General features: G+C 41.5%; 1 protein-coding gene across 1 annotated transcript in view; it reads right to left on the bottom strand.

Moving 5' to 3' along the window:
* The window catches only part of LOC116597768 (cytochrome b reductase 1), a 37,747-nt gene that overhangs the window by 3,157 nt on the left and 11,632 nt on the right, over positions 1 to 22,958 (bottom strand). The window contains exon 2 of the mRNA XM_032355932.1: positions 18,153 to 18,361. Coding sequence (XP_032211823.1) covers positions 18,153 to 18,361 — 209 coding nt within the window. The remainder of the gene's footprint in view (positions 1 to 18,152; positions 18,362 to 22,958) is intronic.

Below are 22,958 nucleotides of genomic sequence, written 5' to 3'. Positions count from 1 at the left end.
CGTACCCACCTTATCTACCAAATAGGGAAAGACCAGTCTCCCTTGCAAGTTGCATGAGGACAGAAAGCATGTTTCTTTGTATCCATGCTTGTCTTGTGGAACAACACATACCCTACAGCCTAGCAAGGAATCTAATAGTAGGTAATTTAGCTTTGTTGAATAAGTGGATGGACTCCTGAACAAAATTTCCTTGATACAAAATATATGTTCTTAACCACAAAGGTGCCTAAGATCTATAGCAGAAATAAAATTTAAAATGCCCTTTTCGGGGGCGCCTGGGTGGCTCAGTGGGTTAAAACCTCTGCCTTCAACTCAGGTCATGATCCCAGTGTCCTGGGATCAAGACCTGCATCAGGCTCTCTGTTCAGTGGGGAGCCTGCTTCCCCCTCTCTCTCTGCCTGCCTCTCTGCCTACTTGTGATCTCTGTCAAATAAATAAATAAAATCTTAAGAAAATATGTGTTAGCAAAATCTGGGAGAAGACTCTCATAAAGAAATTTCAGCTTAATTTCTTCCTCAAAAGGGTAAACAAAGGATCTCTGCTTGGCAGGGGAATCATTACTGTGTTTGTTTTCAGGGCTGTGGGATTGGGTAGGGGGCAGGCAGCAGATTAGATGATCTAGGCTGGTCCAACCCTGGGCCCAAGTCCTCACTCAAGAAAACATCTAACAGACAAGTAGACCCAAATTTTTATGGAATTTTTATGGAATTTAATCTATGGACTCGGGAAAGATGGGCCCTCTCTTTTTGGGGGTAGGTTCAAGGATCGTAGGATCCACCTATTTCCACCCCGGCAACAGGCTGAGGGGAGCAGAGGTCAGATATGCAACAACACAGCCCAGTCAGAGTACAGTTTGGACCTCTGATAGTTTGTTATTTTTAAAAAATGCCCCAGAGGCTAGATGTCACAAATTGAAAAGAATTCTACACTTGAAACGCTTTATAATCCATAGCGAAACTTGAGGAAGGAGAAGACCTTTCAGCCTTTTCTGGTTGTGGCCTTTGTTCCTTGCCTCCTTCTTTCCTTTACTTGCTGAAATCACCTGACACTGGCTTCACTTGGTGGATAAATCCTGACAGGGAAGCTAAGCCAACCTTAAGCACTAAGGTAAGAGGATCTGAACTTGACCATCTCTTCTGCGCTCTTCATACTCTGTAGTAGGACTGCTTCCTGAAGTGTTCTTGGGTGGGGGCAGGGAGTGCAAACCAACCTCAAACTCGGTGAATGGTCCACACACAGTTAAACTCTGGGACTTTAGTGCAGGCTGCGGGGGCCAGGGAAGCTGGCAGAAAGACTGCAGCTGCTGCTGCTCCAGGAAACTGGGGCTTCCTGTTCTCCACCCACAAGTGGCAGCTCCAAAAACCTCTGCCTAGAACTCATCTTGGTTCAGAGATACTGCTTCCCTTTTGTACTTTTGACTTCAGAAATCTGACAGAAGCAGATCTCAGGTGAAGCGTATTTTTGTGGCTCATCAATTTTTACAACTAAGACTATGCAGGCAGGAATCTTTGTAAATCATAGTAAGGAGGGAGCTTGAAGTGAAGAAAGCAAGTTGACAATTGGTTTCTTTCCTCTGGGAAAGGAAATGTTCTTCAATGTAATCATTTCCTGAGCACACCTGGGTGATCGATTCTGTCACTTCCATGGAGAAGCAATGCAAATAACTTGAAACAGCCGTCATGCAACAAAGCAGTAAAGCTGGAATGGAGTCCTCTTTCCCTGACAGGACATGTTCACCTCAACCACAGGCACCAAGCACAATGTGAGTACTCACAACTGTGGTAAGGGGCACCCATTTGCTTGTTTAGTTTTAGAAACTACGCAGGGGCGCGCCTGGGTGGCTCAGTCAGTTAGATATCTGCCTTGGGCTCAGGTCATGATCCCAGGATCCTGGGATCGAGCCCCGAGTCCGGCTCACTGAGCAGAAGTAGGGTGTCTGCTTCTCTCTCTCCCTCTGCCCCTCCCCCAGCTTGTGCGCTCTACCTTTCTCTCAAATAAATAAAATCTTTAAAAAAAACTATGTATATATGATTTTTATGTAACATATGACTTACTTATATTTAAAACAAAAGAGCCACATGTCCAAACAAGTCAAACAAGACATATTTAAAAATACCCCCCCAACCAAGCCTACCCACTCCCACAATGTAGTAGTGTGGTATATTCTCCCACACCCTTCTTTACACATCAACACATATATGCTTTTTTTTCTTTCTCTCTTTCCTTTATTTTTATTATTTTTTTAAGATTTTATTTATTGGGCACCTGGGTGGCTCAGTGGGTTAAGCCGCTGCCTTCGGCTCAGGTCATGATCTCGGGGTCCTGGGATCGAGTCCCGCATCGGGCTCTCTGCTCAGCAGGGAGCCTGCTTCCCTCTCTCTCTCTCTGCCTGCCTCTCCGACTACTTGTGATTTCTCTCTGTCAAATAAATAAATAAAATCTTAAAAAAAAAAAAGATTTTATTTATTTATTTGAGAGAGAGAGACATCGAGCAAGCATGAGCAGTGGGGAAGGGCAGAGGGAGAGGGAGAAGCAAGCTTCAGGCAGAGCAGGGAGCCTGACATGGGGCTTGAACCCAGGACCTAGGATCATGACCTGAACCAAGGGCAGATGCTTAACTGACTGAGCCACCCAGGTGCCCCTCCTTTTTTTGTCTTTTTTTAAATGACATTTTACTATACATTTTACTTTTCAGTATATTTTTTTTTAATTTTACTTACTCATTTGTCAGAGAGAGCACAAGCAGGGGAAGCAGCAAGCAGAGGGAGAAGCAGACTCCCCACTGAGCAGGAAGCCCAATGCAGGACTCAATCCCAAGATCCTGGGATCATGAATTGAGCCGAAGGCAGCCGCTTAAGTGACTGAGCCACCCAAGCATCCCTCTTCAGTATTTTTTATACTGAAGAACCTATGATGATTTTACTTTGGTCAGTAGACAGAGCTACATTCCTTGTAATAGCTTTATAATATCCACCACTGATTTACCCCAGATTATTTAACCATTCCTATTGATGGAGATTTCAGTTGCTTCTTGTTTCCTGCCTGCATAAACAGTGCCCCACTAAAAATCCTTTTTAGAGGGCGCCTGGGTGGCTCAGTGGGTTAAGCCGCTGCCTTCAGCTCAGGTCATGATCTCAGGGTCCTGGGATCGAGTCCCGCATCGGGCTCTCTGCTCAGCAGGGAGCCTGCTTCCTCCCCTCTCTCTCTCTGCCTGCCTCTCCATCTACTTGTGATCTCTCTCTGTCAAATAAATAAATAAAATCTTTAAAAAAAAATCCTTTTTAGAGTTCCTTATGTTATAGTATTTTTAATCTCCACTCTCTCCAAATGTGGGATTGTTAGGTTAAAGGTAACCAAATTAAAAAAAAAAATAGTAGCTATTAACAAACTACTTCCCTAAAATTTGGTAACAATGTATTTTCCTGCCAGCAATGGAAAAGCAGAAGAAGAGAGCACCCTTTACCTCACACCCTTGGCAGCAAGGAACATCACCACTGTTGTTGTGATAATCTTGTGGGGGAAAATGACCATTTTATTGTCCTCACTTACATTTTCCTAACTTTTTAGTGAGGTTAGCATATTACCTTATTATATTACCTTAGCATATTACCTTGGCTTATTACCTTAGCATATTACCTTAGTGAGGTAAGCATATTACCAATATGCTTATTGGTAATTTAAGTTTTTCTTCTTTGACCTGCCTATTCAAATTTTCTGTTTATTCTTCTATGAGGTTGCCTCTTTATCACTAATTTTTGGGAGTTGTTTTATATATTAGGGGCACCTGGGTGGCTCAGTCAGTTAAGCGCCTGCCTTCAGCTCAGGTCATGATCCCAGGGTCCTGGAATGGGGTCCTACAGCCCCTGCTCAGCGGGGAGCCTATTTCTCCCTCTGTCTGCCACTCCCCCTGCTTGTGCACTTTCTCTCTGACAAATAAATAAAATCTTAAAACAAAAAGAGAAAACTGTTTTATATGTTAAATGCATTAACCCTTAACACACGACTTGATTATTCCTCATATCCCCTGGTGCAGTTTCTGTTGACCTTGATATCTTTCGTCCCATATAATTTTTAAAAAATTTTATGTAATCCAATAGGTCTTTCTTTTCCTTTACGACTTCTGTATTTCTTATCAACCTTATGGACTCCCCAAAATCAGATTATATGTTTCTTAATTTTTTTCTTCTCTTTTCATTGGCTTTTTTTTTTTTTAAGTATTTAGGACTTTAATCTATCTTCTTTTGTTTTATATGCAGAGTTGTTTTGCTTATTTATTTGGTTTCTCCCAAATGGATAACCAATTATGATGATAACTTTTTTAAAAAAGATATTATTTATTTGGGAGAGAGAGTGAGTGTGTGCGCGCATGCACATGAACAAGGTGGGTGCAGAGGGAGAGGGATATGCAGACTGCCAGCTGAGCAGGAAGCCCAATGCCGGGCTCAATCCCAGGAGCCCAGGATCATGACCCAAGTGGAAGGCAGACAGATGCCCAATGGATTGAGCCACCTGGGTGCCCCTGATGGTAACATTTATTAAATAAGCATTTTTTCCCACTAAATTGAAACACTATAGTGTCGTTAAAAAAAAAAAGCTCTCCTACATACTTGGACCATTTTTGTTCTCTCTGGTCTTTCCATGACTATATTTTGTTTACCTTTGTGTTAATAACTTGTTTTGAATAAGGCAAGTATCCCTTCACTTCTTTTTCAAAATTTTTTTTATTATCCTTGGTATTTGCTCTGCAAGTTTAAGACTCCCATTGGGCTTAAAATGAGAATGATATGAAACATAAATATGATTGAAGAGGGACAGATAATGTCCATATTAATTTTTCTCTTTTAGTAATATGGTATCTCTCTAATTATACCATGTTTTCTCAATAAGATTTTGTAGTATTTTACGTATTCTACATATAGATTTTATACCCTCATTGTTCAATTTATCCCTAGGTATTTTATAATTTTATATCTACATTTTTTTTTTAATTTATCAGAGAGAGAGAGGGGGAGAGAGCGAGCACAGGCAGACAGAATGGCAGGCAGAGGCAGAGGGAGAAGCAGGCTCCCCGCCGAGCAAGGAGCCCGATGTGGGACTCGATCCCAGGACGCTGGGATCATGACCTGAGCCGAAGGCAGCTGCTTAACCCACTGAGCCACCCAGGCGTCCCTGTATCTACATTTTAAATGAATTCTACTTCTTATTCTAAGTGGCTATTTCCAGTTTAGGCAAAAGTTAATGAATTATGAATGACTATCTTATACCCAGCCACCTTTCCAAATGCTCGTATTACTCTAGCCATCTCTTGGGTTACTAGACATATGTTACATGATCCGCAAATCAAAAAAAGGTCATAATTCTCTATTATTTATACTGATTTTTTCTTCATCTTGTAGCTAAAATTTCCATGGTAAAGTTGAATGACAATTTGACAGAAATGTCTTCAGTGTTTCACAGTTTCAGCTGGTGTTTGATGCTGGATGTTAGTAAAGATGTATCTCCTTGGAGCCGCCATCTTGGGTGTGGTATGTAACGCACAATGGGGTCATATCAAAGAAAATTTGTTTTCTCTCGGTGTCCTGGAATAGTTGAAAGTACCTGTTCCTAGAAGTTCAAAAGTATAAAACAGTAAGGACCCAATGCCTTTTTTAGTGATAGATTTCAAACAAACTTACCAATTTTGTCTAATATTATTAGCCAGTTTATGTTTTCTAATTCCTCTTGGATCAAATCTGGTAGTTTATATTTAGCAAGAAAATAGTCCTTTCTTCTTTAAGATTTTTAAGTATATTACTGTGTATTAAAATTTAATAACCTGTCCTAATTTCAAAATATTATTTGTAACTATGATTATATTTCTTTCTTATTCTGAAGTTTGTATATTTTGTTTTTCCTCAATCAGGTTTGCAATGGTTTGTCTATTTTTTTAAAGAATCAGCTTTTCATTTCATTTAGAATTTCTTCTATTTTTTTATTCATAGTTGTGGTAGGCTGAATCATGCTGCCCCCAACACGTGCAAAGATATTTACACCCTAATCACTGAAAGCTGTGAATATGTTATGTTACGTGGCAAAAGACACTTTGTAAATGTAATTAGTTTGTGGATCTTATGATTGGGAGATAATCTTGAATTATCTGGACAGCTCTATACAACCACATGACTCCATTAAGGTATTTTATCTAGTCCCACATAATTACTGCACTCAGAACCACAGAACTCTCTCACAGGAAAGAAAAAGCTACATAGCTTTGGGGTGGTTTCCATTCTATTCTTCAGAGATACACCCTCCAGATGAGGATGCTCGAAGGCTAGCTGAGTGATCATGGGGACATCATGGGAAGGGCAGAACTAAGTGCTCGTGGGGAGGGCTGCGGACTTGGGCATGAGTCCCAGCTCTGCCACTGGTTGTGTAACTCCTGCCTCCTCAGCCCCGGCAAAGGCCATCTCCCACGAAGGACCAGGAGAGAGAAGCAGAATGCTTCACACAGAGCTCTGGCTTCTGTGTTTGGCATTCTGAAGTGGTGCAGAGGAATGGAGACAAAGTGAGGGGAATGGACAGCTGAGAGCAGAACACGGAGCTGAGGAAAGTTCTGAAGAGACACCAGGAAGCCAAGGGGGGCCCTAAAGCAACTGGCAGCATCTCAATGGCCTTTGTTCTTGCCTCTTATTCTCTGAACAGGGAGGATCCGCCAGCTGCTGGGGGAGAAAAGCAGCTGCCTCCCAGACGAGAAAACACGGAGGGAAAATCAACCTTGAGGACAGGAGGTCTGAGCTAAGCTCAGGTATCCAATTAGAGATACTTTTCTTTTTCCTTCTTATCAGTAAGATAGTGTCTGATCCAGGGTTTTCTCTGTGCTCCCATCCTGTCTAGCCCCTTTTCATTCTCTGATCCCTAGCTCCAGTCATGGTGAAAGACCCTAGGGGACCCGCACCCAAGGACGCACTCACAGACCACTGGATGCAATAAGCAAGAGGATTTTATTCGGGCATGCTCGGACTCCCAGGGACACTTGACTACGAAATCCACGAGGGATGGGTCAGTGTCTGAGAGCCCCGATCTGTTTCGGGAATGACTTAATATAGAATTTTACAGTCCATTACATCAGAGCCCTCACTTTTCTAGCCAGTAATTTCAAAGCATTACAGTAAGGCCTACACACAGGTAGCCAATCCTTTAAAATCAACCATACATTCTGGCCAGTCACCGTTCAGGTAGTGTACAGTAGAGGGTACGTGTTGAATTGCACATTTCTAACCTTTATCTGTATACCTGCTGAACCGCACGTCTCCAGCTAGCGTACGTGCTGAACCGCACGTCTCCGGCCTTGGTACGGGAGACAGCCCTTATCAATTTTACTTAGTAGTAGGGGAAATTCTTAACAGGGGAAGGGTATAACTTTATTTGATTACACAGCGAGCGAGGGTTTAAGCAATTTTTCATTTCTTAGCAAAGCATTAGAAGCATTATTATACAGAAGACAGAAACAGCTGGGTTAAACACAGATTTTTGCTATTCGTTATCCTGTTGTGCTGCTTGTTGACTCCCTTATCTATGGTCAGCTGGCCACAGTTTCTTAGTTAGCATAAGCTGGTTATAAAAAGAATGTTAAAACTTATAGGCTATACTATAGTTCTGACCTGGGGTCCTTCATTTCCCCCTTTTTCTTTAACATGGATATAATCTTATATCCATCTGTTTTGTTCTTCAATTGAGTCCTTTTGGGACTCTACTTGTTTAAGTAGTTGGTATTGCTGAGTCAAGACCATAGTCTGAACAACAGACAGGCGATCTTTAATGAATTGTACTAACCTGTTTAAGACACAAGGACCAAAAGTTAGAATTAATAACAGAATGATGAGAGGGCCCGTTATAGATGACAACAAAGTAGTAAGCCAAGGCGATCTGTTGAACCAGTTTTTGAACCATCCCTGCTGGGACTGAAAATCCCTTTTTCTTTGAGCAAGTCTTTCTCTGAGTTTATCCATAGTTTCTCTGACTACTCCAGTTTGATCTGCATAAAAGCAACATTCTTCTTTTAAGGCGGTCAGGGGTGCCTGTGGAATGTCACACATATTACCAAGGGGAGTGGGTGGAGAGGGGGTGCAAGGCATTAGCCCCCTCTCCATCTTTAGCCAGCCTCCTGCTCCCTCATTATTTCCCCCTGAACAATTTTGACCCTTAGGTGGTTGAAGGTGGAAGGTTTCATCTTCTGTAACTCCTTCCTGCTGAATAGGGGCGTAGAGCTGTCCCTACCTACTGGGGTCAATATTGATCAGGGTAGGAATGTATAAGGGAGTTACGAAAGGTAGAGGCAGCTGAATCCAGCGCTGACAGTGAAGAGGCGTCCTCTTGCGCGACAAGGATCGTCTGTCGTGGTGAAGTCATTGCAGCAATGGAGTCTCGGCACCAAGTAGAGAAACATTGAACAAAGCAACATATTAAGGTTAATGAGGCGATAAGAATGAAAAGCCCGAGAAGGAGATTTGGCCATAGTCCTCCTTCAAACCAGGAACTTAACCATTCATTGAGAGAGAGAGAAGGATCTTGTAGGGCCTTAATCTGGGTATTCATATATTTTATTAGTCCTGTGACATTTTTGTGATAGTCTGGGATGTACACACAACATTCTGTTTTGATGATTGCACATGTGCCACCCTGGGCTGCTGTCAGGACATCTAAGGCCATCCTATTTTGTAGGATTGCCTTGCGTATCTGTGACACTTCGGTATTAAGCAGGGAGATGCTATTTAGTGAATCATTGAGTGCCTTTGTAGTATATTTACTAAGGGCTTCTACATGCCACATGACATCCTCTAGTCCCGCAGATGGAACAAAAATGGATGCTAAGTGATCATACCATTTAAAAACAGATCGTGTCCATCTTTGTTTCAAGTTGGGGAGATTAGCTGGAGTTGTAATGGTTTTAGTAATGCGCCCATGAATCCAGGCAAATCCTAAAGTACAGCGACCTGTACTTCCTGGAGGAAGCCAGGGCCACAGGTTGGTTCCACATATCCAGTGGGTTCCATTTGGAGCTGGCCATCTAATGCCAGGTCGCCTTGCCCAGTCAGTAGCAAACCAGTCAGTAGCCTGGAGTACTATTATTTGGGAACACATTTCTAGTGAGCCATCCTAGACATCGTGTGTTATTTGCCCAAGTACCACTCGTATGATTCCTTTGTTCCCAGCATAAAACTGCCTTCCGACTGAGCCTTCCAATCGTGGGTGTAAGACAGATATGTATCTCAGATTTAATATATGCCATCCTTAGTATAGCGATAAGGAGGGTTTTGGAACTTAGGCCCATATTTGATTGGGGAGTTATGGCTTGATAGCAATCCCCTTTCCTTCCAAATAGCTCCATGGGCATGTAGTACCAGGAAAGCACATTTGGAGTCAGTATAAATGTTAATTCTTAGGCTTTGGCAATTGCAAAGTGCTAGTGAGCACTATGGCACACCTAGCTTATCTTATTTTTTCTATGAAAACTATTGTCATCAGAAAACCAACTGTCATTCGTATTTTTAACAGGGGCATCTTAAATCTGGACCAATAGAGTAAGCAAGATCAATAACCTCTGAACATTTTTGCTCTATAGAGAAAGAAGTACAGTGGTCAGGTTCAGGCATACAGGTAACTAGGTTTAAAGTTTGACAAGTTTTAAGTATTATTTCTGGCATATCTGTTAGTGTAGCCTAGTATTTAATAAGTCGGCCTCCATCATCCATTGGTGGCCTTTGGCTTCTAAGACAAATCTGGACCTGATGTGACATCATTACAGTCAGGGACTGTCCCATAGTGAGCTTTGAGGCTCTTTTATGAGGGCGGCTGTTCTAGGTTTCGCTAAAGCATCTATTTGCAATTGCACCTCAACAGAGGTGGCCTCTAGGATAAATATGACTAAGGGATGAAACCAATAAGACGACCTTCGAGTGGTCCAGCCTTAACAATATCCTGATTACAGAGGATCATTGTCAAGTGGGAGAAAACTTGTCAAGAGATAAGGGGAGTCCCCCATGCATCATATAATCCACTCATAAACAAAATGGGGTCATCCATTGTCTCCACAAGTCCATAGTTAATCCTATGGAGTACAATAGGCTGGCTTTTAGGCAATTTCATTATCCCAGCCATACATAAGGTGTTAGTTAAGTTATACAATTGTAGGGGAATTAATCCCATTTTCCAGTTGTTTAATCATGTGTGAGGGGGTTCTACTAATATCCCCACAAAATAAAAAACAAGAAGATCATCTAAATGAGCTAATGTGTAACTTCTCTGAAGTTTACCTCAAATTGTTTAGCTTAGGTAAACAAACATTTAAAGACAATCAAATCTAGAATTTAACATCCATAAAGGTGTGTTACTAAAACATAATTTTTCTCTCTAAAATAACCCTCATTTACAGAGATAGCCAAATCAGGACTAATTCACTTGTGAAACAAGTTCAGTTTTAACAAACTTGGCCCACTATTTACATAAGCTCAGCAAGAACAGTTGAGTGTGATCAATAGATCTTTTAGAGTCTGCTTTGCTGGAACTTCTTATAAGGAATCTCTAGGTTGAACTTTTAGTAGCCTCTCCGGGCCAGAAGCCAAGCCCTGTACTTGCCATCAGGCATGCCTGCAATACCTGTCGATTTGGGCGAATTCCTCTTCTGAGTCTCCGCACCTACCAAGGAGTGACATTCTTTACTCACCTGGTGAGGCTGCTGGAACTCTGTAAGCAAGGTATCAGGCTAACAGTCCCAAGGGGCTTTATGGCTCCAGGTTTCATAAAGTCAACCTTAGTTCCTTTAAACTGTCTGGTCATATCTGAGTCTTTTCAAATATGATATCCCAGTCAAAGCCTTGGTAAAATAAACAGTTTCCAATGGTGTCCTGTTAAAGGAGAACAGATTCTTATTGAACTTATGCAAATGACTGATTGCCATGGAAGAATGAATACTGAGACCTTTTGGTTTCAGAGGGTTCAGATAGAGAGAAAAGCTTGAATGCTTTGAGCACTTTTACAAATGAGCACTTATACAACTCTATAAGTTACAGATAACTAGGAGGAAGTATCCCTAGTCTGGAAGAGCCAACATTATAGGGAACCAGCAATGTTTAAAGTAAGACAAAACATTAAGAGACATAACATTATAATCTTTTAGTTCATTTAGTCCCATGTTACTAAATCTGGTGAATGCGGCTTTAGTCAGTTTTGGAAATTCTTACCCATTTCAGTTTTAGGATTTTCAAGTATATCAAATATCTGTATTTGTCCTGAAAGTCCTTTATAGGAATCTCCTTGAAGATAAAACTCATTTTACAAGAGAATTAAAACAATTATAAATGACAAAAACTCAGAATGGTTATGGTTAGAGCTAAAGAGACACGGGAGTTTACAATTTAGCTGCAAGGAAATCAGGTTATTTCTGTGATACATAACATTTCCATAATTACAGTATCAAGCGGTGATCTCTCAAAACATTAAAACTTTAGGAAGTGCGTAGAATCTCTAGAATAGTTATAGCATTTTCCCAAATGTAACCCAAGGTCAACAATTGCTAAAACCTTAGAAAGTTTAAAAACACATGCCTAAATATAATTAGGGATGTTAAACATCTGATAAAACAAAACATAGGAACTGAATTTTCCAGGCAGGCAAAGAGATAACCATTTACATTTTTTTTTTTTAAAGATTTTATTTATTTATTTGTCAGAGAGAGAGCGAGCGAGAGCGAGAGTGGCAGGCAGAGGCAGAGGGAGAAGCAGGCTCCCTGCGGAGCAAGAAGCCCGATGTGGGACTCGATCCCAGGACGCTGGGATCATGACCTGAGCCGAAGGCAGCTGCTTAACCAACTGAGCCACCCAGGCGTCCCACCATTTACACTTTTTAACAGATCAATTAGCTAAGAAAACTTTGCCCCTTTTAAACAGAAAGAAAACCAGCTTTTTATACCAGTGTCTTTCCCTTTTTTATTTTATTTCTAAGTGTGCAGTCTTTTTTTTTTTTTTTAAGGATTTTATTTATTTATTTGACAGAGAGAGATCACAAGTAGGCAGAGAGGTAGGCAGAGAGGCAGGCAGAGAGGCAGGCAGAGAGAGGGAGGAGGAAGCAGGCTCCCCGCTGAGCAGAGAGCCCGATGTGGGACTCGATCCCAGGACCCTGAGATCATGACCTGAGCCGAAGGCAGCGGCTTAACCCACTGAACCACCCAGGCGCCCCTAAGTGTGCAGTCTTAAGATAGGAGTTTTCTGGGTTTCCCTCCCATCATGAATGATGTCGCAGACAAAGGAGGGGGATCTTTCCCTTGCTGTCCTGTTCCCATCCCTCATGGGAATTTAGGAGCGTCTTAGCTAAGGCCTGTCCGTATAAATCCTGGACCAGGCTACTCCGTGGAGTAGATGACCGTTATGCCATATGACGCCCCGCCAGACTCAAGGTGCAGCCCACTCAGACTCCGTAGCCGAAGTGGTGGAGCCATACAGACACATTCACACAGTTAGGCACTCTTCAGATTCAAACAGGTTGGATACCCTCCCCTTTTGGGCATCTCTGGCTAATGGGAGGTGATCAGTCTCCCCTTTCACTCTTTACAGATTAGAGTGAGTTTCTATGGTTACAGGCAATGGAGGATGGTAACAGGGTGTTTTCGCAGTCCCTCAAGGTTGGGCTGTTTTTTTAATCTCTCAAGGCCAAATGGCCCTTATACTAGGAAGTATAATCTGTGTGGAGGCAGGTCAGGAGAGTGCTAAATTACCTTGGAGGCTGTTTTTCTTTCTTTTTTTAGTCTGTCCTGACCATATCTAAAATTTCTTTTGTGAAGATTTCTGTTCACAAACCTTCTACAACTTTCCTTTGCATTCAGGTTTTGTCCCAAGCCATTTCCTTCCAAACAACCATCTCATTTAGGACAAAATTACCTTCCTTAAATCTTTCTTACATATCTCCTACTTTCCTACATACAGAGTTTCCTTTTATTTCCATCAGTCTTAGTTACATTAAGCAGAACTTTGTATTCTTAGAAACACCTTTAGTTATTAACCAATTGTGAACTGCTACAACAGAATTCTTCAGGTGGCAAATTTATGAATCAGTTAAGTGGCAAACAAGTTTATCAACAGACTTAAATACTTTTAGTTTCTTTGCAGTAAGAAGTCAAAAAGCACAAACCTACATCCAGTAATTAACGACTTAGCATTTTATCCTGTTTGGTTAAGACCTAGATGTCCACAATTCAATTCCATTTGTCATCCAAGCAAAACTTTAAAACTTTCAGATTACCAAAGACTTTGAAAGTTACTTCCGCAATTACCCATTAAAACTTTGAGACAGACAATTAACCATCAGTTTAGTCATTTCTTTGCTAATAAATTTTAACAAATAACACGAGTGACCTTCAGTAAATTTTGAAGTTTCACATTTACTGCTAATACCTTAAGAGACATGTCTATCTTAATTAAATCAACAAACTTAACTTAATTCCAATACTGATTTACTTTCCACCTGGGCCCACTCCACTTTGAATGTTTACCTGAGACATGCGTGGGAAGATCTGGAGTGGGGGTGTTAGGTCCAGGGGGTGCTTTTCTTGCTCCTTGACAGTGAAGAGAGGAGCCGTGGTGCATGATCTAGAAGCTAGTCATGCAGGCTGCACGCAAGTTGGTGCAAAAACAGTAGGGGGAAACAGAGGAAACAAAGTGCTGCCAGGAGGCAGAGAAAGGATTCCCGGTTTTAGAGCTCATAAGGCCCAACAGAGGAGCAGACACCATGCTTTCCCATCAACCAGCGGGGAGGGGTTAGGCAGTCCAAGTCAGGCCAGAGAACACAGGGAAACTTCCCTGAAACAAAGGGAGTTTCGGCAGCTGCTTGGGAATATTCCTTATAGTCTCTGTCTCGAGTTAGACCAACCCCAGTTGGCTCCAGTTATAGCCATTAACATGGGAAGTGAGTGAGGGAGAAGCCCCCACATCTATTAGGAGAAACAGATAAATAAAGTCAGAGTCCCCTTTGCTAGGGATGGCCCAACAACCTGGGTTTACTAGAAGAAGGCTTATTTACGTAATTCTCATCGAATATGTCAGGAGAAAGTTTACTAGCTGACTCATTTGGGCAAACACATTCCGCAAAAGCCCCTTAGTCTGGGGTCCTGGTGCAGAGCAATGAAAGCCTAGGTATGAGCGGTGAAGATATCCTAGGTCCATTTGCCCTGCTTCCTGCAGAGGAGATCTAACTGATAGATCCCACTGAGGCCATGCAGTGTTACAGGAGCTCAGTCCTTTCCTAAGTTTTGCAATCCAAATTATTTCCAGTGGGTTTAAAGGCCCCCCTAAGGTAGAGTCCTTGGGAACTGAAGAAGCCTACTGAGGCCATGCTTCCAGAAAAGTAAAGAAGGTCCATTACCAAATCCCCCCTGACTCCTGGGTAGCGTCCCACACAGGGTATGTCAGAGGTTCCTGTGTGTCAAAAGCGACCAGAGGCGTCCCTCAAGATATCACTATTGATCACCATCCTGCCTTCCCTGTGAAGGCATTTCTGCCCTAAAGGCCCTGGAGGGGTGCCGGCGTCCCTCCACTTCCCCATCGCATCCTAGGCTGCTGATGGGTGCCTGGTGAATGGACCAAAACACTGTGCCATACCATGCCATCGTCTGTCCTGAGGACTGCATACTGTTTTGCCATTTTAACCCATGGAAATACTAGAAAAGTTTGGCAAGGGGAAATTACCCAATTTCATAGCTTTAAGTAGTCTGTATAAGACACTGACAAGAAACAGTAAAGACTGAAATCCATCATGGTCTAAGCGACATTCCAACACATTTGGTCCTTACAGCCAACTTCCCTAGGAAACGGTCCCCGGTTGCATTTTAATTCAATCAGGTACTGGTTTTGGCCGGCTCCCAGTGGAGGTCTCGCGGCCAGAAGTGGCTAGACCAGGGATGTGGAGGGGATCACATTAGATCAATCAGGAGGAAACCTCACACGGGAGTCTTAAGATTGGCAGCCGTCCTGGTGACTTAGGTGGCTGTCCCGTGCCCAAGAGAGACAGCTTTCTATAAGAACAGGAATAAAGAGAGGCCATCAAGTTTCTGGGTCTTATTGCCATTCCGGCCAGGGTACTAAATTACAGCCAAAAGGCAGACGTTTTCCTCCCCGTAGAGTAGCCACGGGCTAGAGGATTACAGCCTGAGCAATTGACATGCAAGTGTTCCAATAAGACCATACTCCTTGAAAAAGCCCTGGAATGAGAGTAAAGGAAGAAAAGAGAAAGAACTCACCAATTTTGCACCGAAGCTCAGAGTCCAAATGTAAAAACTCATAGTCCCTTCGTGGTCGCCAAATGATGAAGTTCTTGAACCTAGGTGAGGTTCAGTAGGGTGAGGTTCGGAGCCGACGGCTAAGAAAGAATTCTTTAGATGTCTTTGGTGCAAAATGGTGGTTTATTAGAGCACGGGGACAGGACCCGTGGGCAGACGGAGATGCTGCTGTGCCGGGCATGTGAGGAGTGGCTGGTTATATACACAGGAGTTGGGTAGGTGAGGACAAAGGGTTGTTCAGAAGGGCTATTGGGATAAGAAGACTGTCCCATTTTAGATTCTGAATAAAGGAAGTAACAAATAGCCATAACATTGAACAAGACAAACAGACCGGTCACAAGATGTGCCTTGCGGCTTTGGCGCCAAACCGAAACCGATTCCGACGGTCGGGGGAAAGCAGAAGCTGTTCCCTCAGCCAAAAATTGAACGTATCCCTCGGATACGCTTGGAGCACCGAAAAATCAGGCTCCCCGAATCCCTGGGACGTCTCCCAGGGTGGCAGGGGAGTCCGTCAACTCCTTCTCAAGCTGCCCCGAACCGAACACCGGTCTATTACGCGTAATAGCACAATTCCGATACCGAACACTGAACAAGACACAAACAACAAGCAGGCAGACAAGGCAGCAGACAAGACAATAGAGACAATGGCCGGCCAGCTTACCTCCCGGTGGGACCGGTGGTTGTTGGGCTGGGGTCCATGGTGGATCTCGGTGGAACCTCCAAATGAAAGACCCTAGGGGACCCGCACCCAAGGACGCACTCACAGACCACTGGATGCAATAAGCAAGAGGATTTTATTCGGGCATGCTCGGACTCCCAGGGACACTTGACTACGAAATCCACGAGGGATGGGTCAGTGTCTGAGAGCCCCGATCTGTTTCGGGAATGACTTAATATAGAATTTTACAGTCCATTACATCAGAGCCCTCACTTTTCTAGCCAGTAATTTCAAAGCATTACAGTAAGGCCTACACACAGGTAGCCAATCCTTTAAAATCAACCATACATTCTGGCCAGTCACCGTTCAGGTAGTGTACAGTAGAGGGTACGTGTTGAATTGCACATTTCTAACCTTTATCTGTATACCTGCTGAACCGCACGTCTCCAGCTAGCGTACCCGCACGTCTCCGGCCTTGGTACGGGAGACAATCCTTATCAATTTTACTTAGTAGTAGGGGAAATTCTTAACAGGGGAAGGGTATAACTTTATTTGATTACACAGCGAGCGAGGGTTTAAGCAATTTTTCATTTCTTAGCAAAGCATTAGAAGCATTATTATACAGAAGACAGAAACAGCTGGGTTAAACACAGATTTTTGCTATTCGTTATCCTGTTGTGCTGCTTGTTGACTCCCTTATCTATGGTCAGCTGGCCACAGTTTCTTAGTTAGCATAAGCTGGTTATAAAAAGAATGTTAAAACTTATAGGCTATACTATAGTTCTGACCTGGGGTCCTTCAATGGTAATGCAAACTGAAATAATCAATACAGTCCATACATACATTCACTTTTATTTAATTAAAATTCAAGAAGCTTTATGTCTTTAAAAGCCTTTCTTTAAAAAGAAAAATGACAGATACCTGGTAAGAGGTCTTTTTCTAAGAGGTCATACATTCATATATTTTAAGATATGCCTTATTGCAGGAGGTGTCTGGGTGGTACAGTTGGCTGAGAGATTCTTGGTTTTGGCTCAGGTCATGATCTCAGGTCACGATCTCAGGGTCATGAGATTGAGCCCCATGTTGAGCTCTGTGCTCAGCACAGAGTCTGCTTAAGATCCTCTCTCCAAAAAAAAAAAAAAAAAAAAAAGATCCTCTCTCCATTTTCGTCTGCCCTTTACTCCCATGTTTTCTCTCTCTCTCTCTCTCAAATAAATAAATCAATCTTAAAAAAAAAAAAGATATGCCTTGGGGTTTTGTAGATTCACTCCAGTTTCTTCTCCTTTATTCACAGAAAACTGAAGTTTACATTGATATCCCAATTACGTAGCTGGATATATGCTGTACAAGGCAAGGGAAATGAGTTGACATAGTTGACAAAGATTTTTCATCAAGGGGCGCCTGGGTGGCTCAGTGGGTTAAGCCTCTGCCTTTGGCTCAGGTCATGATCTCAGGGTCCTGGAATCGAGCCCCACATCAGGCTTTCTGCTCAGCAGGGAGCCTGCTTCCCCCCTCTCTCTCTGCCTGCCTCTCTGTCTACTTGTGATCTTTCTCTCTGTCAAATAAATAAATAAAATCTTAAACAACAACAACAACAACAAAACTTAAAAAAAAAAAAGATTTTTCATCAAGGTGGTTAACACCAAAAAGACTTCTAAAATTAACCTTTCCCTTCAGTGACCTAGAACAGCCACATCCCTTTCAAACTCCATTAACTTATGTTTAAAAACAGTACTCTCCGAAGTATGTGTTTTTACTAAGTGAGGAAAGGGGAAAACTAAACTAATCGCTGAGCCTACAAAATCTAACAGAGAAGTAAAATTTACATCTTCATTCACAAAGTTAGAAAATAGAAGTGATAGGAAACATGGGGAAGAAATCTGTAGCTCTTACCTATGCTTGTTTATTTGGCACATGGAACTTGAAGTCTACATAATGGCAGCCTCTGTGTTATGGAGATGGCAGTTTCCCTACATAGATATGCCCATATCTAAACTCACACACTCAAGACTGAATTCTGCAGTTCTGGTGGTCCCTCAGGGAACAATACTGAATGGAAAGAAAACGGAGCAGAGTCTAGTGGGGGAATGACAAGGCGATTTCCAAGAAATATGAATGTATAGAAAACATCTCTGGTATCTGAAGTGTTTTACTTTTTATAACGTGTTTATAAACCACCAAAAGACTGACCTGTAAGATGTAGAGTATGACAACCGTCAGTCCGACCCAGCTGTGTAGACTGTACATGTTGGGGATATTCAGGGCATTGTGGAAATCAAAAACAGACACCAGAGCGATAATTACGAGAATGGCGGCAACGGTGTGTAACCCTGCATGGATGGACTTCATCAGGAGCTTGCTGCATTTCCAGGTCCATGGCAGTCTGTAGACGATGATGGCTAGAAAGAGACGAAGGGGGACAGAATGAGGTGTTGCTTTTTTAAATCAACACAAGTTGAACATTTTGATGCACTTAACACTCCCTTGCATGAAACCATTTTCACATGGCTTCTGCTTCTCCCCTCTTCCCTGCCTTTCAAGAATTCCTTTTTGGGCTCTTTTGCCAGCATCTTCTTTACTCCCAACATATGAACAAACTCTGGTGGCTCTCAGGCTCAGTTCTAAGACTTTTTCTCTGTGGGTGACCTCATTCACTCTTTCACGGAGATGCCATTTACATGGCAGGGACTCCAAAATTCATATCTCCAGCCCAGAACTCCTTCTGAACTCCAGATCCGCATAATGCAACAGCTTCTTGACATCTCTGTATATATGCCTCCATATATCTCAAGCTCAGCAAATTCAAAACTAAATTATTAATCTTATGACTGGTTCTGTGTGTGTGCGTCTTACTTTGATGAGAAAAGATAAACTAAGGAATAGAAAAATATGCAACACGATCTAAATAGACAATATATCCCAGTATTTTACCAAAAACTACATCCAAAAATAGAAAGAGAAACATAAGTAAAATATCAACTTCATTAGTCAACAGAGAAATGCAAATTAAAGTCAAATAAGACTATGTCTACTATATATCTGAATGGCTAAACATGAAAAATACCAAGTATTGGAGAGGATGGAAAGCAATCAGAGCTCTCATGTTCCACAGCAGGAGATATATGAGAACAAACACTCTGGAAAACCAGCAGTATTTATTCAAGCTAAACTTGAGCATAACTTATGATCCAGCAATTCTACTCCTGGGTATATTCTCCAAAGAAGTATGTATTTATGTTCACCAAAAGACATGCACTAGAACATTATTAGCAGCACCATTTGTAGTGGCCAAAAACTAGAGACTCCCCAAATGACCATCTTGAATAATATGAATAAATAAATTGTGATATGGGCACCTGGGTGGCTCAGTGGGTTGAGCCTCTGCCTTCAGCTCAGGTCATGATCTCAGGGTCCTGGGATCCAGCCCCGCATTTGACTCTCTGCTCAGCAGGGAGCCTGCTTCCTCCCCCTCTCTTTCTGCCTACCTCTCTGCCTACTTGTAATCTCTGTCAAATAAATAAAATCTTAAAAAAAAAATTAAAAAAATAAATTGTGATATATTCACACCATAGAATAATACACAATAAAGAGAATGAATAATAACTATATATAATATATATGTATTATATATAAAATATATATACATAATATATATAATAATCTATAACTAGAACTTCACCCAAGAATATGAATCCACCTATAATGTTGATGCCAAGTAATGAGACATAAACAAGTATGTACTGTATGGATTCAATTTATACAAAGTATAAAAAGAAGAAAAACTCATGTCTGCAATAAGAAAAGTCAGGATATTGGTTACCCTTGTGAGGAAAGGGCGCAGTAATTGGAAAGGAACATTCAAGGGATTCCTAGCTTCCTGCTAATACTCTGTTTCTCCATCTGGGTGCAGGTTACATCAGTTTTCACTGAGGGGAGAATCAGTGTACACTTTCTTGCATGTAGATTAAACTTCAACAAAAACATTTTTTAAAAAAAGATTTATTTATTTATTTGACAGACAGAGATCACAAGGAGGTAGAGAGGCAGGCAGAGAGAGAGAGGGGGAAGCAGTCTCCCTACCAAGCAGAAAGCCCGATGCGGGGCTCTATCCCAGGACGCTGAGACCATGACTGTTGCTGAAGGCAGAGGCCCAACCCACTGAGCCACCCAGGAGCCCCTAACAAAAACATTTTTGAAAGCATTTTTTTTAAAGTGTCCTGGTTTAAGCAACAGATTATATGGTCACCTTAACCAGCATGTGATTAATTTTTGTTCTGAAGACAATATCCTGCTGCTACCTACCCTCATTCCCACATCTCTGGTCCATGTCAGGGAAAATTTAGGGATCTAAAAATGTAGGGCAGGTTGAAAAAGTTTGAAGAATATTTCCTTGCAAGATAGATTCCATTATATCCACAGTGTATCCTGTATATTGCTTAGTTATAGTAAGAAAAAAAAAAGGGCACATTCCTACTAAAGACATTTATAATTTGAATATAAAGAACTTCATAGGATCACAAAAATGTATGAGATTATCTAATCCATTCTCAGGCAGAGACACATATAAACCCACAAAGCAAGATGTGAATTCAGCCTCTTTAAACTTTCAGCACAAAATGTCAATCTTCCTATCCTTTCATTCTATTCCCCAACACTTGACAGCCCTGACCATTAAGACAGGATTCTTTTCGAATCCAAAGTCTGAAGAATTGCTACTTACTAATTTTAGTGCATATATGGGTATCTTATGACTATGATTGGTTATACTTCCTTGAGGACATGGGGACTTTTCGGATAATCATTTCTATATTTGGGGACTCTTTTCAAGCCATTTAGTGCAACCAGGTAGACCCACTGATCCTTAAACAAGGTTATAGTGCTTGATCCTTGAGCAAAGTTAGGGGTAATGATCCCCACACAGTTGAAAATCTGCATATTGGGGTGCCTGGGTGGCTCAGTGGATTGGGCTTCTACCTTTGGCTTAGGTTATGATCTCTGGGTCCTGGGATCGAGCCCCGCATCGGGCTCTCTGCTCAGCAGGGAGCCTGCTTCCCCCTCTCTCTCTGCCTGCTGCTCTTCCTACTTCTCTCTGTCAAATAAATTAAAAAAAAAAAGAAAGAAAGAAAGAAAGAAATAATACAGATAGAGACCATATACTCTTCATACAGCTAGCAACACCTGGTGTTACCAATGGTAACATCTTACATAACCATAGTACAATATCACAACTAAGAAACTGACGTCAATATAATCCACTGACCTAATTCAGATTTCATTAGTTTTATTTGTGTATGTGACCCATTAAGTGTTTTTAAAATAAATATAAAATACTCTCTGCAGGCTGATCAAAGTCTAGAAATAAAATTGAAGTCAACTCAAACACACAGCCTCCCCTCCTTATGCTTTTTCTCCTCTGATTCAGCGGCACACCATATAGGATTTTCTAGTTCTCAAGAAAAACAAATGCCTCTTGACCCAATGCCTTTGTGACCTTTCATCCACATGGTAGGGAGCATTTTGCAGTATGTGTGATCAGGCAGTAGTAAAATAAAAATGTAGCTAATATGAAAATCTAGCAATCATCTCACCCTCTTCTGAGTTAACCTCATTTATTACACACACACACACACACAACTGAGCCCTTGCTAGATAAGAGTGGCCATGCTAAGTGCTCTACTTGTTTACATTTACATTATAATTCTTACCTCAACTCTGTGAGGAAGGGATGATTACCGTTACCGTGAGCATTATACAGAGGAGGAAGCTAAGGCACAGAGAGGTTAAGTAGCTTGTGTAATCTTAGTAAGTGTTTTAAAATTAATATTATTATTGTCGTCATCATCCTCATTGCCATCCTATCACTCAGACACTGCCCTCATCTTAGATGAGGAAACTTGAACATCTACATATGAAAAGGAAATACTTGGAATATGTTTGCTTGGAAAGCAAATTATGAACAATAAATCACAACAGCTTTTTCTCTCCCATCTGGATCCTGTTACGTTGCATTTTTTCCGAAGTCAAAACTAACCTCTGATGTTAGAAGTCAGGAGTAGCTATCATGACTGAGAGATGTTACGATGGTTAATTCTCAGATGCCTGGGATGATGTTTCATGGTTCGGGTACATGAATGTGTTCAAGTTATGAAAACATGTAACTTATGATTTAGGTATTTTTCTGCATGTATGTGGTTCTTCAATAAAATAGCTACAAAAATGTTCAGCAAAGAATCTTTACTCTTCTAAATACTACAGGCATCACAGAGGAATGTGATAAAACTAAAATCTTTCCCCTTTAACTGTTAAAACTGAATTTTTAAACCTTTCACATTTACCTAAATGATTTTAGATTGGGTGCACACTAGCTTTCCTTCTCCAGCAGTAACACAAAAGGAACTCAATTCAATCTTTTACTGTGGATTTGGGGTTACCAATGAAACATATTATCCTCTTGCCAGAGAAAGCCCTTAGGGGCTTTGAGCAGGAGAGGGGCTTGTCTCTGATTCACATGAGCCCAGGCAATTACGGTTTTCCAGTCCCTGGATCTAGTTTAGAGTTCTTCAGTCTCCTCTTTAAGTATCTTGCTCAGGTTAGGGTGCTTACCTTCCCTCCATCATCCTGAATTATCTTTTATTCCTACCAGCTTTAAGTTCTAGTTTATAAATCTTTATGTTGGCAAAAATCGGAACATCTGTTAAATCAGAGTGATGAATACATGGGGATTGGTTATGTTATTTTCTGTATGATTGAAAGAGTTTCTAATAGTTTTGAAGTTAAAACAATATTTTCATAAGCTCACAAACCTAAGAGTGAATTAATCTCTACTAAGTCAGTGGAAATCGGAGAGGTTCTCATGTGAGTGAGGCATGGAGTTTTCTGCCCATCCTGGCTATGTAGTTCTGCTACATAGTTCACTATCATTCAAAAACTCCCTAGGTAAATGAGGGATAACTGCAAAATACCATGTTTGCATAAGGTGTTTACATGTTTTTAAAA

The sequence above is a fragment of the Mustela erminea genome, chromosome 8, assembly GCF_009829155.1.
Source record: "Mustela erminea isolate mMusErm1 chromosome 8, mMusErm1.Pri, whole genome shotgun sequence".
NCBI classification, from domain to species: Eukaryota; Metazoa; Chordata; class Mammalia; order Carnivora; family Mustelidae; genus Mustela; species Mustela erminea.
The sequence above is the reverse complement of the archived record's forward strand: the minus strand, read 5'-3'. Positions and strand labels throughout refer to the sequence as shown.